At 38.0% G+C, this 27600-nt stretch overlaps 2 protein-coding genes across 28 annotated transcripts in view; both read right to left on the reverse strand.

Annotated features, from left to right (window-relative positions):
* The window catches only part of kcnma1a (potassium large conductance calcium-activated channel, subfamily M, alpha member 1a), a 279908-nt gene extending 276738 nt beyond the window's left edge, over nt 1-3170 (reverse strand). For 18 of the 21 annotated variants that reach the window (XM_065297219.2, XM_065297218.2, XM_065297216.1 and 15 more), the window contains exon 1: nt 2224-3169. In XM_065297219.2, coding sequence (XP_065153291.1) covers nt 2224-2511 — 288 coding nt within the window. In that variant the 5' untranslated portion in view covers nt 2512-3169. Of the gene's footprint in view, nt 1-2223 lie in introns of all 21 variants that reach the window. The other 3 variants (XM_065297221.1, XM_073812906.1, XM_073812910.1) reach the window with 2 other exon arrangements.
* A 7142-nt stretch (nt 3171-10312) lies between these two features.
* dlg5a (discs, large homolog 5a (Drosophila)) overlaps nt 10313-27600 on the reverse strand; it is a 64080-nt gene continuing 46792 nt past the window's right edge. For all 7 annotated transcript variants that reach the window (XM_065297199.2, XM_065297195.2, XM_065297194.2 and 4 more), the window contains 12 exons: nt 25452-25614; nt 25232-25365; nt 24976-25140; nt 24085-24268; nt 19383-19531; nt 18580-18750; nt 15484-15680; nt 15243-15386; nt 14905-15032; nt 14649-14758; nt 13288-13397; nt 10313-12083 (listed from right to left, as the gene is read on the reverse strand). In XM_065297199.2, the coding sequence (XP_065153271.1) occupies nt 11980-12083; nt 13288-13397; nt 14649-14758; nt 14905-15032; nt 15243-15386; nt 15484-15680; nt 18580-18750; nt 19383-19531; nt 24085-24268; nt 24976-25140; nt 25232-25365; nt 25452-25614 (1759 nt within the window). In that variant the 3' untranslated portion in view covers nt 10313-11979. The remainder of the gene's footprint in view (nt 12084-13287; nt 13398-14648; nt 14759-14904; nt 15033-15242; nt 15387-15483; nt 15681-18579; nt 18751-19382; nt 19532-24084; nt 24269-24975; nt 25141-25231; nt 25366-25451; nt 25615-27600) is intronic.

Here is a 27600-nt window from a genome sequence, read left to right on the forward strand (position 1 = left end):
ACAAAATTTCTGTTGAATATCTACCCTGCACATTCATCGGTCACAGCACACTGCTTACTGAAGGGCCACTTGCACTTTCATAACATGCACAGATAATTTTTTGAAGCCCTTAATCAGATTGATGAGCGCAAGTATCAGGATTCTCCCAAGTTTGCATTACATTGTATTATTACTTGCATGGATGTCTGCTTATGACCAGTGGGGGCCGGTGAATTCTTTTTTTAAGGGCGCTCGATGAGAAGTTCGTCACAACATGTATGTTGCCCGTCATGTGTGTGGTTCCTTATTTCAAAATATGTTTTCTGCACTTCGAAAGATCGTGTGTGCATCACGTGTTTTGTCAAAATAAGTGCCTGCTGCAGACGCGTCTAAAGGGTTTATGATAAAAGAGACGCTCGCGTTAGCCAGATACTCCCATAATCTCATGCGTAATCAGAGTTTACTGTTAAGTGAGTGTCTTGCGTGTATTTTGTGAACGTCTCTTTTATCATAAACGGTTTTGACGCATGTGCAGCAGGCACTTATTTTGACAAAACACATAATGCACACAGGATCTCTCAATGCGCAGAACACATATTTTGAAATTACGAACCACACACATGACACTCCGAACACTTATTTTGAATTAGCGCCCCTGGGAGGAGCAGTCACGAGCCGCCACTGCTTATGACCAAACATAATGTTTATTTAGGTTGGTATATGATATATAAATTTCCTTACATTTTCAAATAATACCCATTAAATACCATAAATTCGTGTAACTTTCCAATTTGAAATATTTCCAAAATTCCCCAAATTAAGTTCCCATGGAAAGTTTCCCAAAATTTACCGGACACTTTTCTCCACTTTGCAACCCTAGTTTTAACCAACACAGAGTGATACAGACACAGACCGGACTGTGTTTTAACAACTTCCATCTGAGCAGATTGAGTCACAGTGTCAGTTTCAGATGGACTCCTTGTTTTGCTGGAGCGCTTGTACATGTAGGTCATTAAATGGTAATGAAGACTTCACAGACGTCATTAACCCTTCTCATTTGAATAAATAACAAGTTCAACACAGTCTTATCTGAATGGGAAAGCACTGAAATAAGGTAGCCATAATTAATTGATGTTGACAATGACATTTTAAAGTTAAACATGAAAATATTAACAACTAGGTTATCAAGAAACCAACAGGGCGACATACATTAGTCTTTCCCAGACAGAAATTAGTAGATACTAAAAGGGATTAAATAGCATTGCATGTGCGAATTCAAGCCTCATGTGGTTAATTTTAACTCATTGGCTATTGTCTCTTCAAATCCCACATGAACCAGCCAAAATGAAGCTGTCCTTTTTGATGTCTGCATCTAGAAAACCAAATAACACTTTTCCATTACAGGACATACAGCAAATAAATCAAAGACGATGGATAAGCATAAGATAAGCCACTCCCTTGTAACAAACAGACACACTGTGTCTCACCGAGCACTTAATGGAAGCGATCGCATGGCTATTTAATTGAATGAATATGAAAAATGTAAATATTACATTTTATGTATTGTTATAGCAACAGGTCTGGACTGATATGTACATAAAGGTACATATTAGGACCTTATTAAAGGGCACTGCCCCTGTTTTTAATTCAATCAAGCCACAGAAAGAGTTGTAATTGCTTGGTTGTGTTCGCACATATCTAAAAAAAATGCAAATATTAAGTCTACTCCTCTAAATTAAATTTTCCAACTGGGATATACAGTATCAGTCATATAAACCACTGATATTGAGTGAAGAGCCAGATTAAATAAAAGTGTATAGCCTATATTACAAAAACACATATTAAGATCTGCAATACATCAACACAGAAACCTTCTAGATGTAAATGATGTTGTGTGTGCATTGAAAGATATAAAACAGGCCCTCAATTATTTTTGCAATACTTTAGGTGATATTTATTAAATGTACCACCTCTTAAATCGTACATTTGACAACATGTTATGTGCTGTGTGCTTAATTTATCGCAGTTTATTCAGATGTCACTTGTTTGCTGGTTCCTGCAATGTTTTCATGCAGAGCAGCCTGAACACTGTATTCTCACCAATGAATCATTCCTGTGAATGCCAATTCACAGCCACACAAATGTCATTCATTTAAAATCCTGATAATAAAATGGCCATTTGTTTTAAGCAATCTGTGCATTTAATGGAGACAAATACACAACGTAAGGCTCGAGATGCATTACCTTATTTTTGATTTTGCAATGACAGCAGACAGTCCACAGGTACTTGAGGGTCCTCCACAGGAGAATGATGAAGAGACCCCCGAAAAACGTCACCATGGATGAGGCGAGGAAAGCCCACCACATGCGCTGACCATTGTTGTCACAGGGTACGTCGGGTGAGAACGGGATGATCACGTCCATCTTCGATATAGAGACAGAAGAGTCCGCGTTTTTATTAAAATTGATAGTATTACTCATTCTAGGGCTGCTGCTGCCATAGGATCCGTTGCCACCTGCCACATCTAGCATTGAGAAGCTTTGGAGAGCTCCTGCCAGCGCCCCCAACCCCAGCCATCAGCCATATTGCTTCAAAAATCCCTATCCTATGTGCTCTGTTTCTCTATCCGCGTCCGTTCAGTGACAATATAATTTTTTAATCGATATTTTTCTGTGAGAAACGCAGCGAGTCTGAGAGCGTGAGGAGAAAGCGCGCGGCCGTTCCTCTCAGCGCGAGACATTTAAATCCGCATTAATGACGACTTGATGTTTTCATTTTGAAGGGTTGTCCTCGTCCTTCTCCATATTCGTTAAAGAAATAAAGCGTAAAGCCAGCGTTCGTTTGGTCTATTTTGTTATTAGTGGATGTATGACAGAAAAACAAGCAAACGGCTATCTATGGTTGTTCTTCAGACGGCTCGCGCGCGTCCATCCAGCGACAGTGTCGCCTCAGCGCTGTCTAATCGATATTTCTCTCATAAACGCCAACTTAATCGATGTCTTGAAGGATATTCAGCTGGGAGCCAAGCTGGGCTTTGTGGTATCGGTCGGCTCAATGGAAGAACCTGTTCAAATATCGGCGTTAGGGCGATTATTCCGCTCTCAATGACATGTCGCTGTCCACATTCACTTTCCGCGGCTGATCCAGTCAGTCAGATCTGCTCCACAGATTGTTGGGGAGATTTACAGGTAGGAAGGCGGGGCCAACCCGTTATAATAAAGAGAGCTAGAGAGAGAGAGAGAGAGAGAGAGAGAGAGAGAGAGAGAGAGAGAGAGAGAGAGAGAGACCTTTTTTTCTGATGCGCGTCAGTGATTTCGCGCGTGTATTGAATTATAGTATATTCATCGTGACGCACAGACTGCTGCGTATTTCAACGTTGCATTTATAGTAGCGAAGTAAATCAAGCAGTCTACCGAGATATAGAGTGTTGTTTTCTGTCATATGTTGTCTAGTGATGCTGTTTAACATCCTGTTTTATTCTGTTTATCATCTCAGTAATTTTATGGTGATTGAATCGTTGACAGAGTGTAGCTTTAGGGTATGGTTTACTATGATTATTATTAGCCTACTATTATCATCATCATCATTATAAGTAGAAGACAAGGTCGGCTAAATTGTGTCTGTTTCATTAAAGTCTGTGAAATGATACCCTAAGTAATCATACAGTATATAAACAAACATAGATGAACCTGAATGAGGTGTTATAAAGATTTACAGATGCTTGTTATTACTTAACTTATTACAAAAATAGCGACTTAAACATAATCTGGTGGCAGATATACAGTAATGTATGCTAATATACAGCCCAGTCACATATTGCTGTAAAATAAATGCTGTAATGCACTCACAGTAATAAAGGTACAAAAGTTGTCACTGGGACAGTAGCCTACCCTTCAAAAAGGTACACGTTTGTACCCAAAGAGTGCATATTAGTACTTGAAAGGTATATTGGTAGTTCACAGATACATATTCGTATCTATGGTACATAAATAATATCTCCTTTTTTAAAGGTGCTGTGTGTAAATTTTAGCGGCATCTAGTGGTGAGGTCGCAAATTTCAACCAACAGCTCAGTCCACTGCTCACCCCTCGCTTTTGAAACGCATAGAAAAGCTACAGTAGCCAACACCGGAAAAACATGTAATCATTGGAGACAACTTAGTAAAAATTTTGTCCCTTAAAGGGATAGTTCGGCCAAAAATGATATTAAACCCATGATTTACTCACCCCCAAGCTGTCCGAGTTGCATATGTCCATCGTTTTTCAGACAAACACATTTTTGGATATTTTAGAAAATGTTTTAGATCTTTCATTTAATTAAATGTGAAGTTACTGGGTCCACGTCCTTCAAGTCCAAAAAAGGTGCGTCCATCCTTCACAAATTAAATCCAAACGGCTTCAGGATGATAAACAAAGGTCTTGTGAGGGTAATCCGCGCGGTGTTGTTGTAGAAATATCCATATTTAAAACTTTATTAACGTAAATAACTACCTTCCGGTAGCGCCGCCATCTTAGTCGCGTCCGCATTCAGGATGAGAGCTTACGCAGCCTACGGAGGCTACTCTGCTGTTGCTCTGTGCCCCCGCCTTCCGAATTTGTCATACGTCACTAAGAAGTGCGTACACTACGCTAATACTCTCTCCTGAATACAGAGTAGTCTAAGATGGCGGCGCTACCGGAAGGTAGTTATTTTTGTTAATAAAGTTTTAAATACGGATATTTCTACAACAAGAGGATTACCCTCAGAAGACCTTTGTTTGTCATCCTGGAGCCGTTTGGATTTATTTTGTGAAGGATCTACGCACATTTTTTGGACTTGAAGGACGTGGACCCCGTAACTTCACATTTAATTAACTGAAAGATCTAAAACATTTTCTAAAATATCTGAAAATGTGTTTGTCTGAAAAACGATGGACATATGCAACACGGACAGCTTGGGGGTGAGTAAATCATGGGTTTAATATAATTTTTGGCCGAACTATCCCTTTAAGGGCTTCTATAGAAACATGGTGGCACAAAATGGCGACTCCCATGTAAGGGGACCCTCTGTGTTTGTAGATAAAAATGTCCCATTCTAAGGTAATAAAAACATAACGGTTCATTATGAAAGATCTTTATACACCCCTGATAATATAGTCTTGAATATTATTTAGCATTTCTGTTAACAGAGCCTTCTAAAAATTACACACTGCACCTTTAAAGAGTACTGCCCCAGTAACAGCTTTTGTACCTTTATTTTTTTTACAGTGTGCTGTATGCAAGTTTAATCCAATAAGTCAATTGATATTTTACATTTTGGACTAGTGATGAGTTGACATAACTTATGAAACAAGTTGAAAATGTTTAACTTTATTGAGAAAGTAAAACAAAAACTTACAACATTGATATGACATTTTTTGTGTAGGCAGGTCCTTTCATAACCATTTAAATGTTTTGAATTGCATTAAACATAATACATTTGCTTAATTATCTCTCTGTGTGTCTACACGCATATGCTGTCATAAAAAAATTGTCATAAAAATATGTAATCCAGCTGTCATGTAGGCGGTACCCTTTCAAGAAGTAAAGCTGAGCGCCTACAGAGTTCATTTAGTATCTCAAAGGTACTGGTACCAAATGTAGGCCTATACATAGGACTTTTTAAAATGGTTCTGCCCCAGTGACAGCTGGGGTACATATTTTAAAGGGGACACATCATGAAAATCTGACTTTTTCCATGTTTAAGTGTTATAATTGAGTCCCCAGTGCTTCTATCAACCTAGAAAATGTGAAAAAGATCAACCCAATAACTTAGTTTTGGTAAACCATTCTCTGCTAGCATGTGAAAAAATAGCCAGGTCATTGAAATTTGGCTCCCCTTGTGATGTCAGAAGGGGATAATACTCCCCCTTAATCTGCACTATCCAACCATGGCATGGTCATTTAGTGCAGAGATCAGCTCATTTGCATGTTAAAGGACATTTTTGCTCATACCTACAAAGTGGCAATTTTAAAACGTTATAATAAATTTAATTTATCTATATGGTATTTTGAGCTTAAACTTCACATGCATACTTTGTGGACACCAAATATTCATTTTACATCTTATAAAAGTCATGTGAAATGTTCCCTTTAACAATATTTTCTAAGTGTAGAAGCTGTTTTTTAATAGCTTTTGTAGTTATAATTTAGCAACCCTTTCAGATTTGTCTGTATGAGATCTTTTTATGGAGTTATTGGTTTTTTTCATGCTCTATTGAAGATTTTTTTCTCTATGAAGAGTTTTGTTGCAAAACGAGATAACTCCGTTTTTAACATTTTTGTCAAAACAAGTTTATTATTATGTTATCATGGTGTTTTATGGTGCTACTTAACTGTATTTTTTAAGTTATGAAGGTTTAAATCAAAACAAACCAACTGCAGTTGAATTGATATTAATTGGAATGCACAACCAGAAAAAACGAGATTTCTGAAAAATTAACAAAACAGAGTTATCTCGTTTTGCAAGGAAACTCTTCACATGTTGCCTATAATAATGTGTTTTTAACACCTTTTGAGGCATTTGTCTTTGACAAATAACAAAAATGATGTGTTTGTGTATTAAACACATATGTAAAGACCTGTGATTCATACATCAACAGCCAACAACGAGGACAAATTGGCTAGATCCACCAGAATCCGTATATTTTCTTATTATTCATTTACCATTTCACAAACCCAAAATGATTTCTACTACATAAATGATTTTGGCATGTTTAAAGCATGGGCATAATGTTATATTATGCAAGCAACTTCAAGTACAAATGCATGACACAGAGACACACACACACTCTCCTATTAAGACAGAAGTGCAAGCCTATTTCATTTCCATACTTTATTTCCCCCAGGAAAACAGGCCTGATTAAACATTCCAAAAGCCTTTGCAGCAATAGTGAAGTGTATGTTCTTTATTTTTAGGAAGAGTTCCATTTTGTTTGGACCATGCATGCATTGGAAAGAATATTTACCTTTATGTCTTATACTTCCCCTCCTACTGGTCAATGATGGAAGTGCAAGGCTGGAGTAAAAGAAACCGACTCAATTATTTATCTTGTGTGCCAGTAGCAACATAGGGTTGAAAGCTTACAACCCTACTCAAGTTAATCCATTATAACCTCAAGACAGTATCAACACCAACCCTTAGTGTAAAACAATGTATTTTCCATTTATTTTTAATGTTTGTGTGTAAATAACATTAGACCGTAGATATAGTCCAGCCTTTTGTTTATTAAAAAAAACATTAGTCAGTCTTTTAATATGATGTTGTCTTTTTATTGGTTTTCCAATTTGTCTCTGATAGACTTCAGCCCTGGTAGGCCACCAGTTGGTCATTGCTTGATCTTGCAAACCTGGCTTCAACGGTGTTATTTATGGAGGGCAATAGGATCCTGGATCAGACATTTGCCTGGAAAACTTGGCCAGCTGTCAGTGTAGAAGGCTAAAGAACTTGTTTCAACGAGAACATTGTATCTGTCGAGCACGCCATTCTTTTACAAACAACAGTTCACAGCAAAAAAGACATTTCTCATGATGCTAATATTTTAAACATTAAGGTTCTATAATAAAGGGTTCTTTGCATCAATGCCATATGAGAACCGTTATTTATTTCCCAAGATATACATTTTCATTACCTTTTTATGGTCTATTTATCCTTTCTTTAACAGAAAATAAAAGATTCTTTATAGAACCTTACAGCTCAAGAAAGATTTTAGCAACCTTTATTTATAACAGTGAATGAAATTGTATTAATAATATAATATTGGAAAACAGCAGTACAGAAAACAGACCTCTATCCAAAAAGATCACAACCACTTACATATACATCTCAAATTTAGAAGAGCTGTCAACAGCTGTCTTGAAACAGATAGCTCAGCAGGAGAGACAACTCTTTCTAAAAGAAGAGTAAGGGGACTTCAAGGACGATTTGCTTGGGGAATGCACCACGACTGCATTCTTAGGGGTCTCCATGACTGAGTAGTTCAGAAGGGTTACATAAAACAAAAAGTCAGCAGAGACGCCAAACGAAGACGCGCTTCTGTCCTCACAACTGAACTGTGATAATCACAACTGGCATGGCTAAGGGCATCTTCCGTACTATAACATGTAGTGAAGAAATCTGTTGTGGAACCAGGGACGTCCCTTTCTATTTCTTAGGTCTTGCCTGATGACTTAGGTCGTCTTTGCTGCATGATATGGCAATTGAAAATGATAATGAGTGTGCCTATAACTCAACGCCTCCTTAAAGCAAATGATGTTCATTAAGCCTAGATTAATAGTGGGCTACAGTTCATGCGATTTCAAGCTTGTTTCACAACTGATTCATGTGCTAATGTTGAAATCATTTTTTTCATGTGAAAGTATGGGTTTTAAGTATAAATGTGTAGTAGAGAATTGTATACAATACAATGCTTTAGACATTTAAAGGAATAATGCAAACAAAAATGAAATTGTCATGCTATTCCGACCAATAGGCAGTAGTTTCTACATTCTATGTCTATGTTGCCTGACATTGTCATACTCAAAATTCTAGTGAGAATTTGAGTCTGATACCGCTCCATTGGGCTGTGATGGTAGGGCGTGTTTTAACCAAACCATGACAAAAAAATGCCTCTGCACTCAATTGGATAGAACTACAACCAATTAGAATGTGTGATGTATGTTGAAAGGGCGTCTGTCGTTTCTGCAGCCTGACCTGAACTGCAAGTTATTACGCTACAATGAGACTAACATTATGATTGTACGAAGTCTGAGTAAGCGAACGTACTTCGACACCTACTATGTTTACAACATTTCATTCATATCACGACATTGTCAGTTATTTACTAAGTCATACAGTCAGACTCTCTCTTACCATTTGTAAGTTAGATTAACTTCATCCATGGGCTTCCAAAAGGATCTGGCAACGACCGCTAGTTATATACACGTTGTCGTGCACGCCGAGTTGCCTATTTTCATTGTGTCCCATTGTCTTAGCGACCATCGGAGCCAGCTGATGAATTAAACTTTTGCCGAAACCCATAGGAAGGACGGCAAAAACATCTTTCCGAACAACAAATGGCTTGATCGCGTTTCTCTGTTCCTCTTTTTAAAATCAATGTGCTGCCGATATCTTGTAGAACAAACTAGATGGCAGAATGCACACAACTGAATTCTCCAACAGCAGCCATTTTGTTGTAAACAGATTCAACACAAGCGCTCTTTGGTGACGTGGTTGATTATGTTACTGTTGATCATCTGTTCACCATCGTATAAAGCCCACCCTGACAATTTGATTGGTCCGAATAGTTTTTGTCGAGCAAAGTAGCGCCACAACGGAGCGACTCCAGACCGAACTTCCCGTCCTGAAATGTTGAGGGCAGGGCCAAGTTCGGCTGGCACCCAGGCTAATGTCTATGGCATTTGGGAATCAAAAACATCAATTTTTTTATCTCAACAAAAAGTTCTTTAAAATATGTTGTGTGAACTTAAAAATTTTAGTTTATTCAACCTAAAAATATAAGACAACCAGGTAACTTACTTTTTTTAATTAAACCAATTAATCTTTTTTACTGTGTAAGATTTTCAGTGAATACTTTTAAATGCATCCCAACAAAGCTATGCTGTGACTGCATGGCATGTTGCTGTGTGAAAAGTTATTATAATCTAACTATAATATTTTTATAAATGTATACCTGACGCTTTCTATTAAATCAATATTTGGCATGACCTTACTCAGTCAATATATCGAGGTTATTTATAAACAATGGTCTTTATAGGATGATTTTATGTAAAAAAAAAAAAAACTTTAGTTGGGTTTTCACAGACTATGTGAAATGTGAAATATGAGGAACCTATCAAAGATAATAGGCTTTTTGTACAACTGAAACTTTATAGTGTTTGCAATCTATCAGAGCATTACTGTACAAATGACAAAAGGCATCTTTATGTTCTTCCCTTTCCACTGAAGCTTAGACAAATTAATTGGCTATATTATCCCCCACAAGATGACTCAGTAAGCCCTCTGAACCACTTTGAATCAATTTGTAAAAGAAAATATTTCACTCTGTCAAGTTACATTGTAAGCTATTAACCCTGTGCAGTAACTACATTCCCCAAACAACTGCATCTAAAGTCTTTACCTTGCAGTAATCCATACGGTGTATATTTTCCTCATGATCAGATGAGTTACATCAGCTTCAACGATGAGCAACCAATAAACATCATCAGATGTCAGCCTACAATAGATCAATATTAAAATGACAGATATCCCCCCACAGCATAACATTCCCATCAATCAAACGCACACCATGTTGATTCATGTAATGACATTGTGTGATACAGAAAATGACTTTTATTCTTGCATTAATGCTTGAACATTTTCATACAAATCGTGTTCTTTTATAATAAAAGAAAATCAAAATCGCAACAGTACCTGGCTCAACACTACTCATTCGTGCTGTGATGAATCCCTCTCATTGAAACCGTACACAAGTTACTGTATTCAGAAAAATAGTTAGACATTAGATTCACTTAACAAAATGTATCATTTCAACCCAATGGTTAACATATGGACTGATCTTGCTTTAAAAAAAAAACTGTGCAAAAAAGAAATCCCTTTTTAAATGACACCGGATGTAGTGTTTCTCTTTAAAAAAGAAAGAAAATAAAAAGGCATTGAATGAAATGTATGGACCAGGAGTTATACACAAATTACAACTACAGTAAAAACAAATAGTACCTATTTCTGTGCCGAAACGTACAAACAGTCATTTGTTAAGGATTCATAGTATTGAAGTGCAAAACAGACAATGAAAAGAAAATGACATGACTTGGTTTTTTGGCACAACATTAATGCTGGGGCTACGGGTCTGCATGAGATACATAACCTGCCTCTTTAATAAAAGAGAAATTAAATAGCAATGAAAAACCACTAACATTAAAACCTATTCAGGTTTGCATCACAGAACTTTTCTATGATGTTTATTAGTGGATATTACATTTAAAAGTGACTAACCAATAAAACATGCATTCACTTCTCTCTCTCTCTCGTTTCTCTCTCTCTCACACACACACACACACACACACACACAAGCACGCAAATTTTTGCTAAGACATGACTGCTAGACTCCCCTAGGCCCATAGCCTAGTAAAAATACAGTAAATATATTTCTATTTATTTAGATGAAATTGCATACATACACATAAGCGTGTGCCTGTACTTCAGTTTGTATGCATGAGTACAAGTGTTACATCAGATATTATCTTTAAATATAAGCTCTGCTATATAGAGATCTCATAGAACACAGTGGTCTGTCTAGCCCTGGAGTGCAAACTGAGAAGTTTAACTTTTTAAATATCATGCCATTGTCATACGCTCAGTATATCTCCAAAGGCACTTCCATTTGGCCCGTAGAAACCGCTTAGCTACTGTCTGTCTCAGCTCAATATGCAATATGATTTCAAAATCAACACTCACTGACATCTACAAGACAAACTTCACAAATTACTCTTAAACACGAAATTCAGTCTTTGAGCCGACAAGTCGAAACACGGGAGGCATACCGTTTTGGTAAAACTGAGGGCCGGGGCCTTTTCAGGGGCAAGGGGTCATTGGGAGAACATAAGGAAGAGTACACATACAGACAGAGACATTAAACAATTCACCGACTCACTGCTCTGTAAACAGGTCTTGAATGCAGCATTGCTAAACATTACACGTCCATCAGGAAGACCAAAGAAAATAAACAAATACTTCAGTGCTATCGTCCTGCATACATACTGCACACACACATGCTAGCAAGCATAAACGTTCACACATACACACTCATACATACCAGCGCATATATACAAAGAGACTTACAATTTATAACGTAAAAAACAAATATTAAAATAATCGCTATCTTTACGTGACGCTCGTTATGTTAGTGTACCTTTGCATGTGGTTCATATAAAGTCTAGTGTTTATAAGCTTAGACGAGAGGGGGTACACATAGAGGAGACCCTCTATGGAGAGCCCAACGGTGTCCACAAAACTTTACTCTGTTCCTGATCCACAATAGTCACGATCTGAGTGCAAATGTAGGGCAAGGTGCCTCCTTGAACGATACCTGTAAGGAAAAAAACGGGTTACAAACTGCACAATAGCCATCAAAGTCTACAACAAATGGAAGATTGTAAATATTTAAAAGGAAAACACCACCGTTTTTTTTATATTTTACTATGTTCTTACCTCAACTTAGACAAATTAATGCATACCTATCTTTTTTCAATGAGGGCACTTAATCTTTGTACAGCGCGTTTTGAATGTGTTAGCATTTAGCCTAGCCCCATTCATTCCTTAGGATCCAAACAGGGATGAATTTAGAAGCCACCAAACACTTCCATGTTTTTCCTATTTAAAGACTGTTACATGAGTAGTTACACAAGTAAGTATGGTGGCACAAAATAAAACGTGGCAATTTTTAAGTGGATATCATCATCCCTCCTGACTACTCCCCCTCTCGCTCAAACTTCCATCAACATTACTGCGCTCGTTGTCGAAGTGCTGCAAACTAAGTGCTCTTCCGTCATACAATATATTTTTACCAGCTTAAAAAAATTTGGCACATTTTATTTTGTGCCACCATACTTACTCGTGTAACTACTCATGTCTTTAAATAAGGAAAACAGGGAAGTTTTTGGTGGCTTCTAAATTCATCCCTGTTTGGATCCTAAGGAATGAATGGTGCTAGGCTAAATGCTAACACATTCATGATGAGCTGTACAAAGATTAAGTGCACGCATTAAATAAAGATATGTATGTGTTAATTCGTCAAAGTTCAGGTAGGAACATAGTAAAATAATGAAAAACGGTGGTGTTTTCCTTTAACACAGATATATTTAACATAAGTGACTAATTATATAAGACAACTCATAAATATGACCATGTTAATTTATTTCTTAAATCATGCTGGCTTTTAAAAACAAGTAAAGTTTATGTCACCTGTGGCTGGTTGCATAAAACTTTAAGACTAGCCTTAAAAGTTAGTCATTAATTTTTTTCTTCAAGACTGAACTGTTTTAAGCATGATACATAGAAAGGTAGATTGGTCGAATTTATATCCAAATAATAAGACTGACTAGCCCTAACTAATTGCTAGTTAGTCAGAATCATTCTTAAGACGCAGTCTTAACGGCATGGCTATGTTTATGCCACCGGCCACTGCTGGAGTGAATGCTGTCAGATAAGCAACAGATAAGACATAAATATGAAGACAAATTTATATTTTTTACTTTTTAAATGTATAACTTTTTGAGACAAAAACTTCAAACCTGTGAAGAATTTGCTATATTCCTGCTCTATCTTCTGTGCAATCTCAAACTGCTCCTTGGAATGTTTTTGAGAGACTTTATCCCGCAGATAAACCGGATCCTTCTGTTCTCTACAGATGAGAAACAAATAGTCATTCACACTTCATCACCAAGAATTGCATCAAAAGATTAAGCAAGACTTTGCAGAATGAAACAGTTATTCATTTGAGACAAGTGTGATTAGGCAGCGTTTTGGATGGATGATTTTCAATAATTAAAAGACATTTGATAAATGAAGACAACAGCTCTTTTATGTAAAGGCTTTGAGCAGAATTGCGCAGAAGCCAAAACACTTTCAAATGAGTAGTTAGTTTACTCCAAAATTAGACAATATTTTACTCATCCTCAAATATAAACACGGTATATAAGATAATGTTCTGGCTCTTTTCACCTTTATAATGGAATTAGATGGTGCCCCATTTTTACAGTGCATCCATCAATAATGTATTATTTAGTATAATGTATTTTTAGTCTGTTCCTGAGACAAAGATTTTACATGGTCATAGTAAGCTAATATTATGGTGCAGAAATCATACTTTATCAAGGAAACTTTTAAATGAGTTTAATCATTTTGGTGCATGGCAGCTCCTGGTCCCCATCCCCTTTCATTGTATGGAAGAAATCAATGTAACCATTCTTCAAAACATCTTTTCTATACAGCTTTTGGTGTTCCTGTAGCTTAACAGGTAGAGCAGGGGTGGGGAACCCTGGGTCCTGGAGGGCCACTGTCCTGCAGAGTTTTGTTCCAACCCTAATTAAACACACCTGAAAATTCAAATTAAAGTCTTCAGGATCACTTACAAATGAAATTCAGGTGTGTTTGATTAGGGTTGGAACTAAACTATGCAGGACAGTGGCCCTCCAGGACCCAGGGTTCCCCACTCCTGAGGTAGAGAATTTCACTAGAAACGCAAAAGTCATGTGTCTCAGGAAACACACATGCTAATATAATGTATACCTTGAATGCACTGTAAGTCACTTTGGATTAAAGTGTCTGCCAAATGCATAAATGTAAATGGGTTCAACAGACAGTGGGTAAATGTTCATGTTTGGCTAAATTATGCCTTTGAGCAAAAGTGATGTTCCCAAAAGAATCTCTTTCCAAATGATCTCAGGCCCCTAATGTACATCAAGAACATTTCCTGATGCAAAATGTGCCAAGAAGCCTTGTACAGAAAGTGTGTTATTTTGGGAAGTCTACAAGGACACCCAAGAGTTGAGCTTTAGCTTATTAACTTCCTGTCAAGCTGTAATATATCCACCCACTGCCTTTATTTTATAAAGATGAGCAGTAGACTACAGAAGGTTAAAGAGGAACTTACTTTATCTGCTTTGAATTTTTGTAGCGAATGAATATGACGATTGGGTAAATGTGTACGCTGTGAAGCCGCTCGATAGCGTGAGGAGCAATGTCAAGCAAACAGTGACAATCCTACAAGACAGGGGAGCACACGAGTAATGTTACAGAAGAATCTTTCACAACATTGTTTGTAGTGTATTAAACAACCATCAGCCAGATGTACGTCTATTACTAAGGTCCGAAAAACAAGAACCAAGTACTCAGCATAATGTACAAACCTTGTCTGTGATCTCCTTGATAGAGGCAACAGTAGTGACATCAAAATGGCCGCTCCTCCGTTTGTAGTCGATGAAGAGAAAGTCTTTCACGCCACGCTCGATGGCCTGCTGAGAAGCTTTCATCACCTCTGGATGAAGAGAACAAACAAAGGTCAGCTTACTCATTTTCAACACTTGAGTAATTAAGGGCGATCATTTTACCATTACTGATGTTGATACTATATACTGTTAGATGGCAGAAATGTGTCCACTGTGTTAAAAGATAAAGTGCAGGTACACTGTATACCATAACACTATAATGTTTAAAATATATCTAGATTGTGTCATTGGAGATTTACCAAGCAAACATCTGCTGAATTTCCCTGGTGATTCCTTGACCAGCATATCTTTAACAGCATCCACCAGCGGTCCCAGGATCAGCACTGGTCTGGGCGACGTGCAGTCAATTTTCTGCACTCTTTGATAAGCCAGACTCACACAGTCTGACCACCCCCACAAAAAAAATACAACACATTAAACCTTAAATTCATTAACTAATTGGCAGCAAAAAAAATGTTGCATTATGGGCTGGTTTCTCACCATCTAAGAATGGAAGAGAGTCTGTGCTGATCGCATCCAAGGCAACCACGTCTTTCCCATCTTTGGAGCTGCTACGTTTGTGTTTCTGTTTCCTACGGAAGAAGGATCTCCTCGCGGCTGCGGAGAGCGTCTTACTGGAGCCCGTCTCATCCTTCAGTTCAGTCATACTGTGTCTTCGGTAAAACTCCTGGTCCATCCTGCGAAATGACAACGAGTACAGTTAAACATCAAATGGCTCTTAATGATGTAAAAAAAATCATTCAACACTAAGGGGCTGTTTACACCTGGTTTTAAGATGCGTTTTGGTCGATCAGATCAAAAGTGAACGAGAGAGACACATTCACGTTTACACTTGGTATTTTAATGAGAGGCGGAGAGCAGCCAATTCAGTTTTATCAATGAAAGCTTAAAGCCAGTAAGATGCACATTTTAAGCGTCCTATCACTGTTTATAAGTCCCGGACAACATGAATTATTGTTTCTCTGAAAAATTACCCCATGTCTCAGAGATCCCCAAACGATTCGTGTGAAGCCGTTCAACAACTCAGTCTGCCTATACCCCATCTTTCAGTAGCTTACTCTGCTCTGATTGGTCAACTGACAGAGTCTCCACACAAACCACAGATCAGTGGCACAGACCAACAATAGTGCAACATGTAAGTAAGTGCAAAACCGTAAGTGCAGCATGCGTTAGCCGCTTGCTAACGTCACTCTCTGACAGTATATTAAGAGTTTAAACAACGACATCATTCATCATTAATCCAAGCAATAAAAACGATGACAGAAACTAAAATTTTACACTCATTTAAGCATTTATGTAAGCTAACCAAATCATAGCAAAACCGTAAGTGCTGCATGCCTTAGCCGCTTGCTAACGTCACTCTCTGACAGTATATTAAGAGTTTAAACAACGACATCATTCATCATTAATCCAAGCAATAAAAACGACAACAGACACTTACATTTTACACTCATTTAAGCATTTATGTAAGCTAACCAAGTCATAGCAAAACCGTAAGTGCAGCATGCCTTAGCCGCTTGCTAACGTCACTCTCTGACAGTATATTAAGAGTTTAAACAACGACATCATTCATCATTAATCCAAGCAATAAAAATGACGACAGAAACTAAAATTTTACACTAATTTTAGCATTTATGTACGCTAACTGGGTCATAGCAAAACCGTAAGTGCAGCATGCGTTAGCCGCTTGCTAACGTGACTCTCTGACAGTATATTAAGAGTTTAAACAACAACATCATTCATTATTAATCCAAGCAATAAAAATGACAACAGAAACTAACATTTTACAATCATTTAAGCATTTATGTAAGCTAACCAAGTCATAGCAAAACGGTAAATGCAACATGGGTTAGCCGCTTGCTAACGTGACTCTCTGACAGTATATTAAGAGTTTAAACAACAACATCATTCATTATTAATCCAAGCAATAAAAACGACAACAGAAACTAACATTTTACACTCATTTAAGCATTTATGTAAGCTAACCAAGTCATAGCAAAACCGTAAGTGCAGCATGCCTTAGCCGCTTGCTAACGTGACTCTCTGACAGTATATTAAGAGTTTAAACAACGACATCATTCATCATTAATCCAAGCAATAAAAACGGTTACAGAAACTAACATTTTACACTAATTTTAGCATTTATGTAAGCTAACCAAGTCATAGCAAAACCGTAAGTGCAGCATGCCTTAGCCGCTTGCTAACGTGACTCTCTGACAGTATATTAAGAGTTTAAATACACATAATTCATCATTAATCCAAGCAATAAAAACGACAACAGAAACTAACATTTTACACTCATTTTAGCAAGTATGTAACTTGCAGGTTACGGTTAGGAGACGCATGTTGTTCCAAATAAAGTGGGTACTGAACCATATGGGTATCTTTTCTCCTTGAAAAAGTAATTTTAACCACTGATTCTTCATTACTGCATCCTTTGGTAGTGAAAACAACACAAACTAAAAACACAGCGTGATATGATGTTTACACACTAAGTGTCTGTGGGCAGGTCATAGTTTTCGTTTCTCCCGGGCAAGGCTGTAGGCGAAGATTATTATGCAAAGTGTTCGTATTACGTGGACAAAGACAGGCAGGAGATTCAATTCATATGACGACTCGTTTCAGCGATTCAGAGTCAACTGCCTACTTTAGAAGCCAATAACTTTATTCATCGTGCACTTTTTGGTTCAACTACTTTGCATATTGTATTCATTGATGGACAGCTACATGACACACTGCAATACAGGTCATTTTCGATTTTGGATATGTGTGGGTCTTTAAAGATCATGCTAAACACTGTGAGTACATGTTCGGTACATCACATTAGATCAATAGGCCAATAGTGTGCGGTCTTTTGTGGTTACTCAAACACATTCGATCACATGCGCGTCTACACCACAAAGCCACCCGGTCGAATGCGTTGTTGACTACCTCTGAATGTGGTCGAAAGTGGAGAAGCTCAAAACGTTTTACACCCCGTTCAAACCTGTCTTTAGCGTTGTCCACTTGTGATCCTTTAATCAAAACGTATCTTAAATAGGACACTCCACTTTTTTGAAAATAGGCTCATTTTCCAGCTCCCCTAGAGTTAAACATTAGATTTTTACCGTTTTGGAATCCATTCAGCTGATCTCCGAGTCTGGCAGTACCACTTTTAGCATAGCTTACTGTAGCATAATCCATTGAATCTGATTTATTAGCATTGCGCTCAAAAATAACCAAAGAGTCCTTTATTATTACGCTGGAAAATTATTACGTCATCATTTACTCACTGTCATTTTATTACAAACTTGTATAAATTTCTTTGTTTTGATAAACATGAAGGACGATATTTAGAGGAATGTTTGTAACCATGAGCCCCATTCACTTACAAACTAGGAAATAAGAATACTATGGAAGTGAATGAGGCTCATGAACAGTTTACAAACATTTCTCAAAATATCTTCTCGTGTTCATCAGAACAACGACATTTATACAGGTTTGTAACAACATGAGAGTGAGTAAATGATGACAGAATATTTATTTTTTGGGTGAACCATCCCTTTAAATAGGACATACAGTACGTATGTGACTCACATATATTTACTAGGAATCTGCCCTCTTTGAATTTTCTGTGCATTTTCGTCAAGTTGCCAGGCCATCCATGTGCCGAAGTTGCCGTTCGGTAGAGTGTCGTCGACATAAAGGATGTCATCTTTCTTAAAAGAGAGGTCGAGCTCGGTCTCGGCAACCCGGTCATAAAGTGCTCTGTGGAGAAAATGAATAATTGAACATGTGACAGCATAATACATGAGGACAAGATTGTCACATCTGCAGGAATGAGGTAATACGAGACAAACTGAAAGACTGCAGGAGACAAAGAAAAAGAGAGCAAAGACAGAGGAATGAAAAATTCAGAAGAGGGAGGGACAAAGCCGATAGTGGCTTTTAGCACCCGTCCATAACTCCTCATCCCTGACACGCGGATTGACGGAGATTATTTACTGCGGGTGACATCATAGGAGCGCAGGCAGGCAAAAGAGCCTGCGACAGCTGCGGGCCACAGAATTTCATTTGCAAAGACAAACACGGCTATTCCTGACCAGCCCATTTCCATTAATCTTTTTCCACTGCGCAGCACAATGCATCTCTGTCTCGACCACCTTATTACCATGACTGCTATTATTGAACACAAATTATGGAGTTTTGGTGATACAATCTTGACCACGAGACGCAGTATCTCACCCTTTCTCTTAAACATAATTAAAGAGATTAAAAGACTCCCATGCATAACTAAATTTAGTGCACTGCACAGTACTGAAATTTTCTTATAGGGAAGTCATGTGTGCTCATGTACAGAATGTCAAATACAGATGTGTTTTAATGAGAGCATGTTGTACCTGATATAGAATCCGTCTCCAGGAGTGTCCTTCGCCTGGTTGAACTCATCTAGACGATGCTGGACTCTAAACGTGACCGTTTCTGCTGGCTTTAGCATTTCCAGATAGGCTTCCTCTACTGTTTTATTCTTCATATGAACTGAGCCGTACTGGAGGAAGAGAGACAAGTGAGACATTGGTGGTTAAACTGCAATTATGCTGAAATGTCCCAAACTCACACCACTGGTTGAGCCCATTTTGATGTGTAAAGTTGGTTGGGATGCTCAAACGAACAAAGTAAAGTTTAAAAGCATTTACACCTTTTTAGTCACTGAAAGGTGCTTTGTGTAACTTTTAGCAGGATCTCTTGACAGAAAAGCAATAATATACAAAACTATATTATCAGTGGTGTATAAAGACCTTACAAAATTGTATTGTATTGTTTTATTACTTTAGAATAAGCCGTTTTTATCTACATATACCGCTGGTTCACTTATATAAAAGTCGCCATTTCGCGCCACCATGTTTCTACAGTAGCTCTAAAAGGACAAACTGATCTACAGAGCGTTTTTTGGCACTGCATTATCTTAGATGATGACATGTTTCTCTTGTGGTGGCTATCGTAGCTTCTCTATGCGTTTTAAAAGGAAAGGTGAGCTTTGGACTGAGCTGTTGGTTGCAATTTACTGGCTCACCAATAGATGCTGCTAAAAATCTACACACTGCACTTTTAAGCCCTTTTCACACGGGAGTTGTCCAGGGATCATTTGATTTTGGTTCATTCACACGGTCAATGACTTTCATGAATCTGTGCGTGCATCATGTAAAAGACATGTGACATGACATGCACTGTATATGTAACCATTCTCTTGGTGGATTTTTAAAAGTTTTTAAGCTTCTTAAAGGATAATTCCGGTATTTAACACTTTGAGTCTCATTTCTGGTTTGTTTTGGATGAACTACAGTGATGGACAAAGAAATTTTGACAATGGGTCGTGTCTTGAGTTTTTGACTGGTTTAGAAGCGTCTCTTGACTGCTTCAGAATGGAAGTCAATGACCATGCACAAACATGTCATTAAAACAACACTTAACGTTCATTTTCAAAACCGTACTACTCACCGAGTGGTTTGTGGTGTTCGTTGATGATTAAAAACAAATATATTGGCGCAATCTATGATTTCAATCCGTGTTATTTGCTATAGTGGAACTATTTTTTCAGATACCTCACAACCGCGTATATACTTCCGCTCTATATTTGAGTCTGAAGCGTTAGCACACTCCCAACCACTTGATGGCGACAACCACTTTGCCATACAAGTACGCTCGGTGTCTAGCGTATAGACAGTCACAATCGAGCTCAACTTCAAACCTAAAGCTGGTCACTGAGCCATCAAATATGGGAAAAATTTCTTCTGAGAGAAACCGAGCGAAAAAACTACAACCACATGTAAACAGACCCTTTTCTGTTTCCCGCCGGCGGAGTGATATATCAGCGAGCAATGAGTCTTCCAAGAGAAGTCAATGGAATTTTACAAAATGCCAAATAAAACACGACAGAAACTGTATTTCACTACACAACTTGTTTTTAAATCATCAACGAACACCACAAACCACTCGGTGAGTAGCACAGTTTTGAAAATGAACTTTAAGTGTTGTTTTAATGACATGTTTGTGCATGGTCATTGACTTCCATTCTGAAGCAGTCAAGAGACGCTTGTAAACGTGTCAAAAAGTCAAGACATGACCCATTGTCAAACTTTCAGTGTCCATCACTGTAGTTCATCCAAAACAAACCAGAAATAAGACTCAAAGTGTTAAATACCGAAATTATCCTTTAAGTTTTCTTTTATCTGTAATTATCTGTACTGAGTGAGTATTTTTTCTGACTCTATCATAAACTAGCGCATAGCGTACTGTTCCATTAAGATGGTGACCAATCGCTGCTTCAGCGCGGATTGTGAGGAGCTCCCTCATCTCTGCTTCATTCCAGTTTGCACACTTTTTATTCTGATTGATAATTTTGTTAATGTTAAAATTGCTGCGACAATGGCTTGCTGCGATGACACATGTTTCCTTACTATGACACACCCCTTAAGTCATTGCTTCTGCCTTTAGTTCACACAGTACACTTTACGGAAACGTTATGGCACTTTTTCATTGCATTTTACCCCAGGGCTTGAGTCGTGTCAGCTTACTTTTGGGGGCTTTTCCACTGGGTAAAGTACATAGTACCCGATACTTTTTTAGTACCACCTTGGTTGGGGTTCAAGCGAGCTGAGCTGATACTAAAACGTGAAAGCACTGTAGATCACTGATTGGTCTTAGAAAATCGTCATTACCAGCATCATTGCTAAAAAGATTAGCTTTACCTTCGTGCTTGCGCTGTCTTGAGCAAACTTGTTGTCATCTGTGCTGTGTTGTAAGTTCCCAAACTCCCTTTTAGTGGTGTAAAACATCCACAGGCTGAGAATCAGGTACACCATACCAGTGTTATCCTTGTAGTTTGTGGGGGCACATCCGCAACACGCACGTTGCGCATTTTTGCAACTTAGCGGAAAGCCCCGATTGACGCCACGGGTGTTTGTGCAAAAACTGTCATGTGAGACAGAAGTATAGTGATAAACATGATGTGCAAACATCTATTTGTGGTGGTTAATTTTAAGGCGGACTGACAAATAAATGAATGTATGGGAAACACTGCATTCCAACGATGCTTGCTCCCACTTTTTGTTTGATGTCACAGCAGTAGGCGGAGCAAATATAACGACACGCCTATAATCCCTCCAACTTTGAAGTGGTACTAAACTCAATGGACAGCTAACCAAGCCAAACCAAGTAAGGTGAGCTGCCATGACTTGACCCGACCCGTGGGGTACTATGCAATGGAAAAGTGCCATTACTAGGTCCTTTGTATGGGAGCGATCCCAGAATCAATTCCAAGATGCGTTGGTGTTCACACAGAAGGCACTCTGGCAATTGTTTTGGCAATTTTCTTTAGAGTTTGCTCTCCACTGTAAACATTGCATTTCTCTATACTACATAGAGAAAGGTAAAAGAACATAAAACACACACACATTAGATTTAAGAGTTTCTGATCGATTTCTATTTAGAAACAGACATTACTTTTGGCAAAGACAGCATGGCTTCTGTGCTTCATATAAAAGAAACAAATAACTGCTGGTGCCTTGCCCTGGCACAGGTCTATTAATTCATGCCAGGAATGTGATATTTCCAATTCACCAGTCTTCACACAACACTCAATAACACTCAAGCACAATGAAGGAAAGAAGCCAAAACGGATCAATAAAAAACACAGTAAGAGATGCATGGATTTAATTAGAGGAACAAGCCAGTGGGTGAAGTAGAAATGGACATCTATAAAAATTACACTTAGCTTAAGTAAAATCTTTGCAACAGTACCAATGCAAAGATTCATATTACAAATGCTAAAAGTATCGATCCATTTAAAGTATAGATCTGTGTGTTTGAACGTGAGCGTACATTTGCATACATTTAAAAAACAAACTATATTCTCAGCTAAAGGTAAACACATTTTAATAGCTATTTCCACACACAAATTACAAAAAATACATTGAAAATGTGTCCAGGGATTGTTTGATCTTTCATTTATTCACACTGCCAATGATTTTTTTGAATCTGTGTTTGGTTCATACATATCCTGTAAAGATCTCGTAAAAATCCTGTAAAGAAATGCATGTGACGTGTACTGTGTTTGTAATCGTGCACAGTTTTTCCACAGCATCCAAAGTTGCTTATTATCTACGATTTCTGTCCGGAGAAATCATGCGTATGCATTTTATTATGATAAGATCATAAACTAGCGCATGGCATGCCGTTGTATTGATGCTAGAAAGGATCTCCGTTTCAGCGCGGATAGAAACAAGCTCCCTGACCTTTACTTCATTCTAGGGCTGGACCAGAATATTCGAATATTCGTTCTGTGGGTTGACATTCGATTTTCAGTTTTGAGATTCGAATATATATATATAAAATATTTTACAGTGTTAATGCAGAGCTTTTGCCAAGAAGGAAGTGCGCTTCACGCTCCCGCTCAATAGGTGGCGCAGAGAGACCAACATCCATAACCAACAACCACCAAACGCCACCAGTGGAAGAGATCGCCTCGAACGTAAAGCGCGCTTCCTGCTTTGGCATTCACGCTAATAGTGTTGTAAATAACGTTCAGATTCTTGCAAAAAGTGATTGATTTGCTTCACAAGATGTTAATATGTCACACGGAGTTATGGGGGATTACTGTTGTATTAGATATATATGCTTTAGCTCTAAAAGTGTGCGGATCGGTTGACTTGCATGACGGAGCACTGGGGTTTCTGCAAAATATCTTCTTTATTGTTCTACTGATGAAAAAACATATTGGATGGTGTAAGTGTTATAAATAAACTTGATTTTGAAAGTATGCTACCGTTTTATTAGTTTGTTGAACTTCGTTCATTTATTTTCGTTGTTTTATTTAAAAAGCATACCCTTTACGATATCAGTAATTACTGTGCTGTTAATTTCTGATAGGGGAAAGTTTGTTTGTTAGAAAAATGTTAGGCTACCTTATTAAAAGTAATGCTCTTGTGTTTTGTTTCACTAATCCTGTTCTCGCAAAAGATCAGCATTCTTAACTTTACATTCTTGTATATACTGTAGTAGCCCCCTAAGAATGACAGAGAACCAAACAGTAGTTTGTTTTACCTCCAGTATCAAGTCTCCAGGCATGAGACCATCTGCACCTTTGATAGGACTGTCTTCTTCGAGTCCTTCCACAAAGATACCCTGTAGGTTTCCTCCACATAGCTGAATACCCAGCTCAACCTGAGTCTTCCTCACTGTTACCAGTCGAGGCTCTGGAAGTTTCTTGGAGCTGTCTGGTGATTTTCTAAGTGAACAATACAGAAACACATTGAGGGGCAGCAGATTTTGTATTTTCTTACCCTTGCTCTGTTTAAGACATAGTAAACTACCTATGTAGGCAGCATTTTAAGGCATTATAGGCACATTTTAGATGCAAAGGCTGTTTTATCTACTAAGATTTGGCATTTACATTTAAGCCAGATGTTTTTATCCAAAGGCAAACAGCAAAAAAAAGACTTTCTTACTTAGTATTTTTGTCTCATTTTTAGTACAAATATCTAAAAATTCCTAAATCAAGATGCATTTTCTCAATGATCAAAATGACCGAAGACAATACTTTTAGTTTGTAGACAAAAATTATAAAATGTAGATGAGTCTGTGCAATTTAAGTGAGTTTAAACAAGTAAAAAATCTTCCAATTGGGTAAGAAAAAAAATCTTGAAAAAAGTTTACTTTTTTCTTAAACACTTAATTCAAGAAAAAAAAATTAAGAAACATTTTCTAACCCATTATGACACCTAGATATAATTTGGAATCACATAGCTTGTCAAATTCTAGAGCAAATGTAAGAGTGATTAGTCACATGGCATCTACAGATGCATTGATTGGCTCTGAAAAACACTATGATGCACAGAGCTGCTACCCAAGTACAGCATTTTAAATCATTCACTTGTGCAGTAGACAGCAATGCAGCAAATCGCCCCTGTGTGTTGTACTAATGTTGTGCAGTACCTGATGAATCTATGAGGGCTGGTGGTGGGTGTGGTCTGTTTGGAGGAAGGGGTGAGCGTGCCTTCATCCTGTTCACTGAGGGTGTCTATGTTAGAGTGGTTATCTGGGGTGGCGGCTCCGCTGCCCTGAGGAGTGGACTGAGCGCTCACCGGCTCCAACCGTGAGCTATGGCACGACATGCAAAAAATCAACCAACTCGGCTTTGTGATGAAACCTGCATTGATCTGAATAACAAGGAACTGGATCAAGGCTGTACCTGGAGCGAGAGTGATTGCCCAGTTGGTACATGTGCGGGTTATACTGGGCCATGATCGTAATGGTATCACACTGCTGACCGATGATGAGGCGAGCCTGCTGCTCCGTGGCATTCCTCAGGTTTATGCCATTATACTTATAGGAAAGAAAATGCAAATGTGGGGGTCAAATAAAGTGAAGGCTTAGCATAAACAACACTTTTGGGAAATGCCAAAACAAACCTCCAATAGCTGGTCTCCATACTCTAGCCCTGCTTGGTGTGCAATGCTGCCGCCCGTCACTTTGGAGACGAAAATTCCTCCGTTCTCTCCGCTCACGATAGAGATTCCGAGAGGCTCTGCCCCTTTGTGCACGATGACATTACGTGGCTCTTCCAGGAATGGTCTGTCACAGATATAAAATAGGTGCATTTAAACATCAGGTGCTACTAATATTTGAAACAAAAGTTCATCAGGAGAGTTTAGTGTCTTTAGTACTTCAGGGTAGATGCCAAAAACTGAAACTGAGGAGGTCCATGCAGTCGGGTGCACAGCAAAACACTTTTACTGAACTTTAGATTAACTCCTTAACAGGCACACACATACAGGGCAAAAAAGCAGAGGGTGTGGCATAAATGATATCAATAAAAGATCCAGAAAGGTAAAGAATTACACTTATACTACTGTCCTCAACAATTAAATACACCTGCATGAATGAATCAATACAATATGACAACACACGGAGTATGAAAATGACCTCTGCATCCCTGAGAATATAAATAATTAAAGCCGCTGTAAGTGATGTCAGCCATCTAAATAATAACATTCTGCATACAATGATCACACTGTCCTGCTAACCAACTTAAAACCACACACAACTTCGACCAGGGTGTATATAGATATTGGACTTAGATATTGGGTGTATATAGATATTGGACTTCCTTCTTTCAATGATGCAAAATGATGATTTTTACATCATTGAAAGAAGGAAGTGCAACACTGAAATCTGTATTTCTCCTGTCTCAGTGGCAACTGAGAAAATGATGCATGACCATTCAAAAACATGGCTAGGGTTCTAACTATACAAAGCTTAATGCAAATAGTGAAGTGTCCCTTTAACTTGTATATGGCCTGTAAATGATGTGAATTGTTGCTGACCTGACAGTCTGGTTAAGTAATAATTTGTATGAGAAATCATTTGTACTGCATATGTGTCCGTGCTTGAGTATGGTTTGATAGCTGCACGGAGACGTGCGTGTGTGCGCAGGATGACGCGGCCAGTCTTGCACGCGTGTTTGGACAGACCTTCGTTGATCGCCTCTGTCCTAGACCCTGCCCATAAACATCTCTCTTTTTGCAAAACAAAGAAAAACGACGCAGCAGAAAAAAGTTACAACTTTTTAAAATGCATCCTGCTTTAGAAATGGTCACTGTGGTAGATGAAAAAGAGACAATCTGACCTCTATGGATATAAAAAAATTGAAAATTCGATAATTTATAAATGCTGGTTCTGTTGTTAATCTGTTGCAGCTGTTTGGATGTGCAAATTAAATAAAATGTTTGTATTGTTTTTACCGCGTCACAGATATAACTGTATTTTTACTCAATGACAATTTAATATTAAAATCTTATCAGTTAACGGTTAATGTTCGGTTAACAAGCTGCAGTTGTTGGTCTGGAAAATTAACTGAAATTGTGTATACTCTGACTTAAATTTGGAAAATTCATGGAGAATTCATCTTGAGCACACCTAAACTAACAGACATTTACGCATTTGGCAGATGTTATAATCCAAAGAGCTTCATCCTATACACCTTATTAGTATGCATGTTTTTTCTGCGGATCGAACCCATGACAGTTAAGAGCAATGATGTCCAACATGGCGCCCGCAGGCACCAGGTTGCCCGCACGGAGTTAGTAAGTTGCCTGCCAAAGTACATTCTGCCAATAGCCTCAATTTGAATATATCTATTAATTACATATTTTTATATTAGCTTGGCTTCTTTTACGCATGTTAACATTTAAAACAGTGATAAAACATATCAACAAGTAAAATAAAATAAAATCAACAAGTAAAACAAAAGTTTTTGGTAGACTATTTAAAAAAGTAGCCCTCCAGATTGTTTAATCCAGGGGTTCTCAAAGTCCGGACTCCGGTCCGGATCCGGACCCGACGGCAACTTGATCCGGACCCGCGTCCACTTCATATTACAAGTGCATTAACTATGTGACTGATTAAATGTGTGCATTTGCTATTTTACAAATGCATATTAAACTTGTAAACCATTCGTTTAGTTTTTTTTTTCTTTTTAGATTTAAGAGTATTCCTGGTCCGAAAATAAAACGAGTTATTTAATAATTTCCTGTGTGACGCAGTAGCCATCACACCCAG

Source organism: Paramisgurnus dabryanus, chromosome 20 (assembly GCF_030506205.2).
Source record: "Paramisgurnus dabryanus chromosome 20, PD_genome_1.1, whole genome shotgun sequence".
NCBI classification, from domain to species: Eukaryota; Metazoa; Chordata; class Actinopteri; order Cypriniformes; family Cobitidae; genus Paramisgurnus; species Paramisgurnus dabryanus.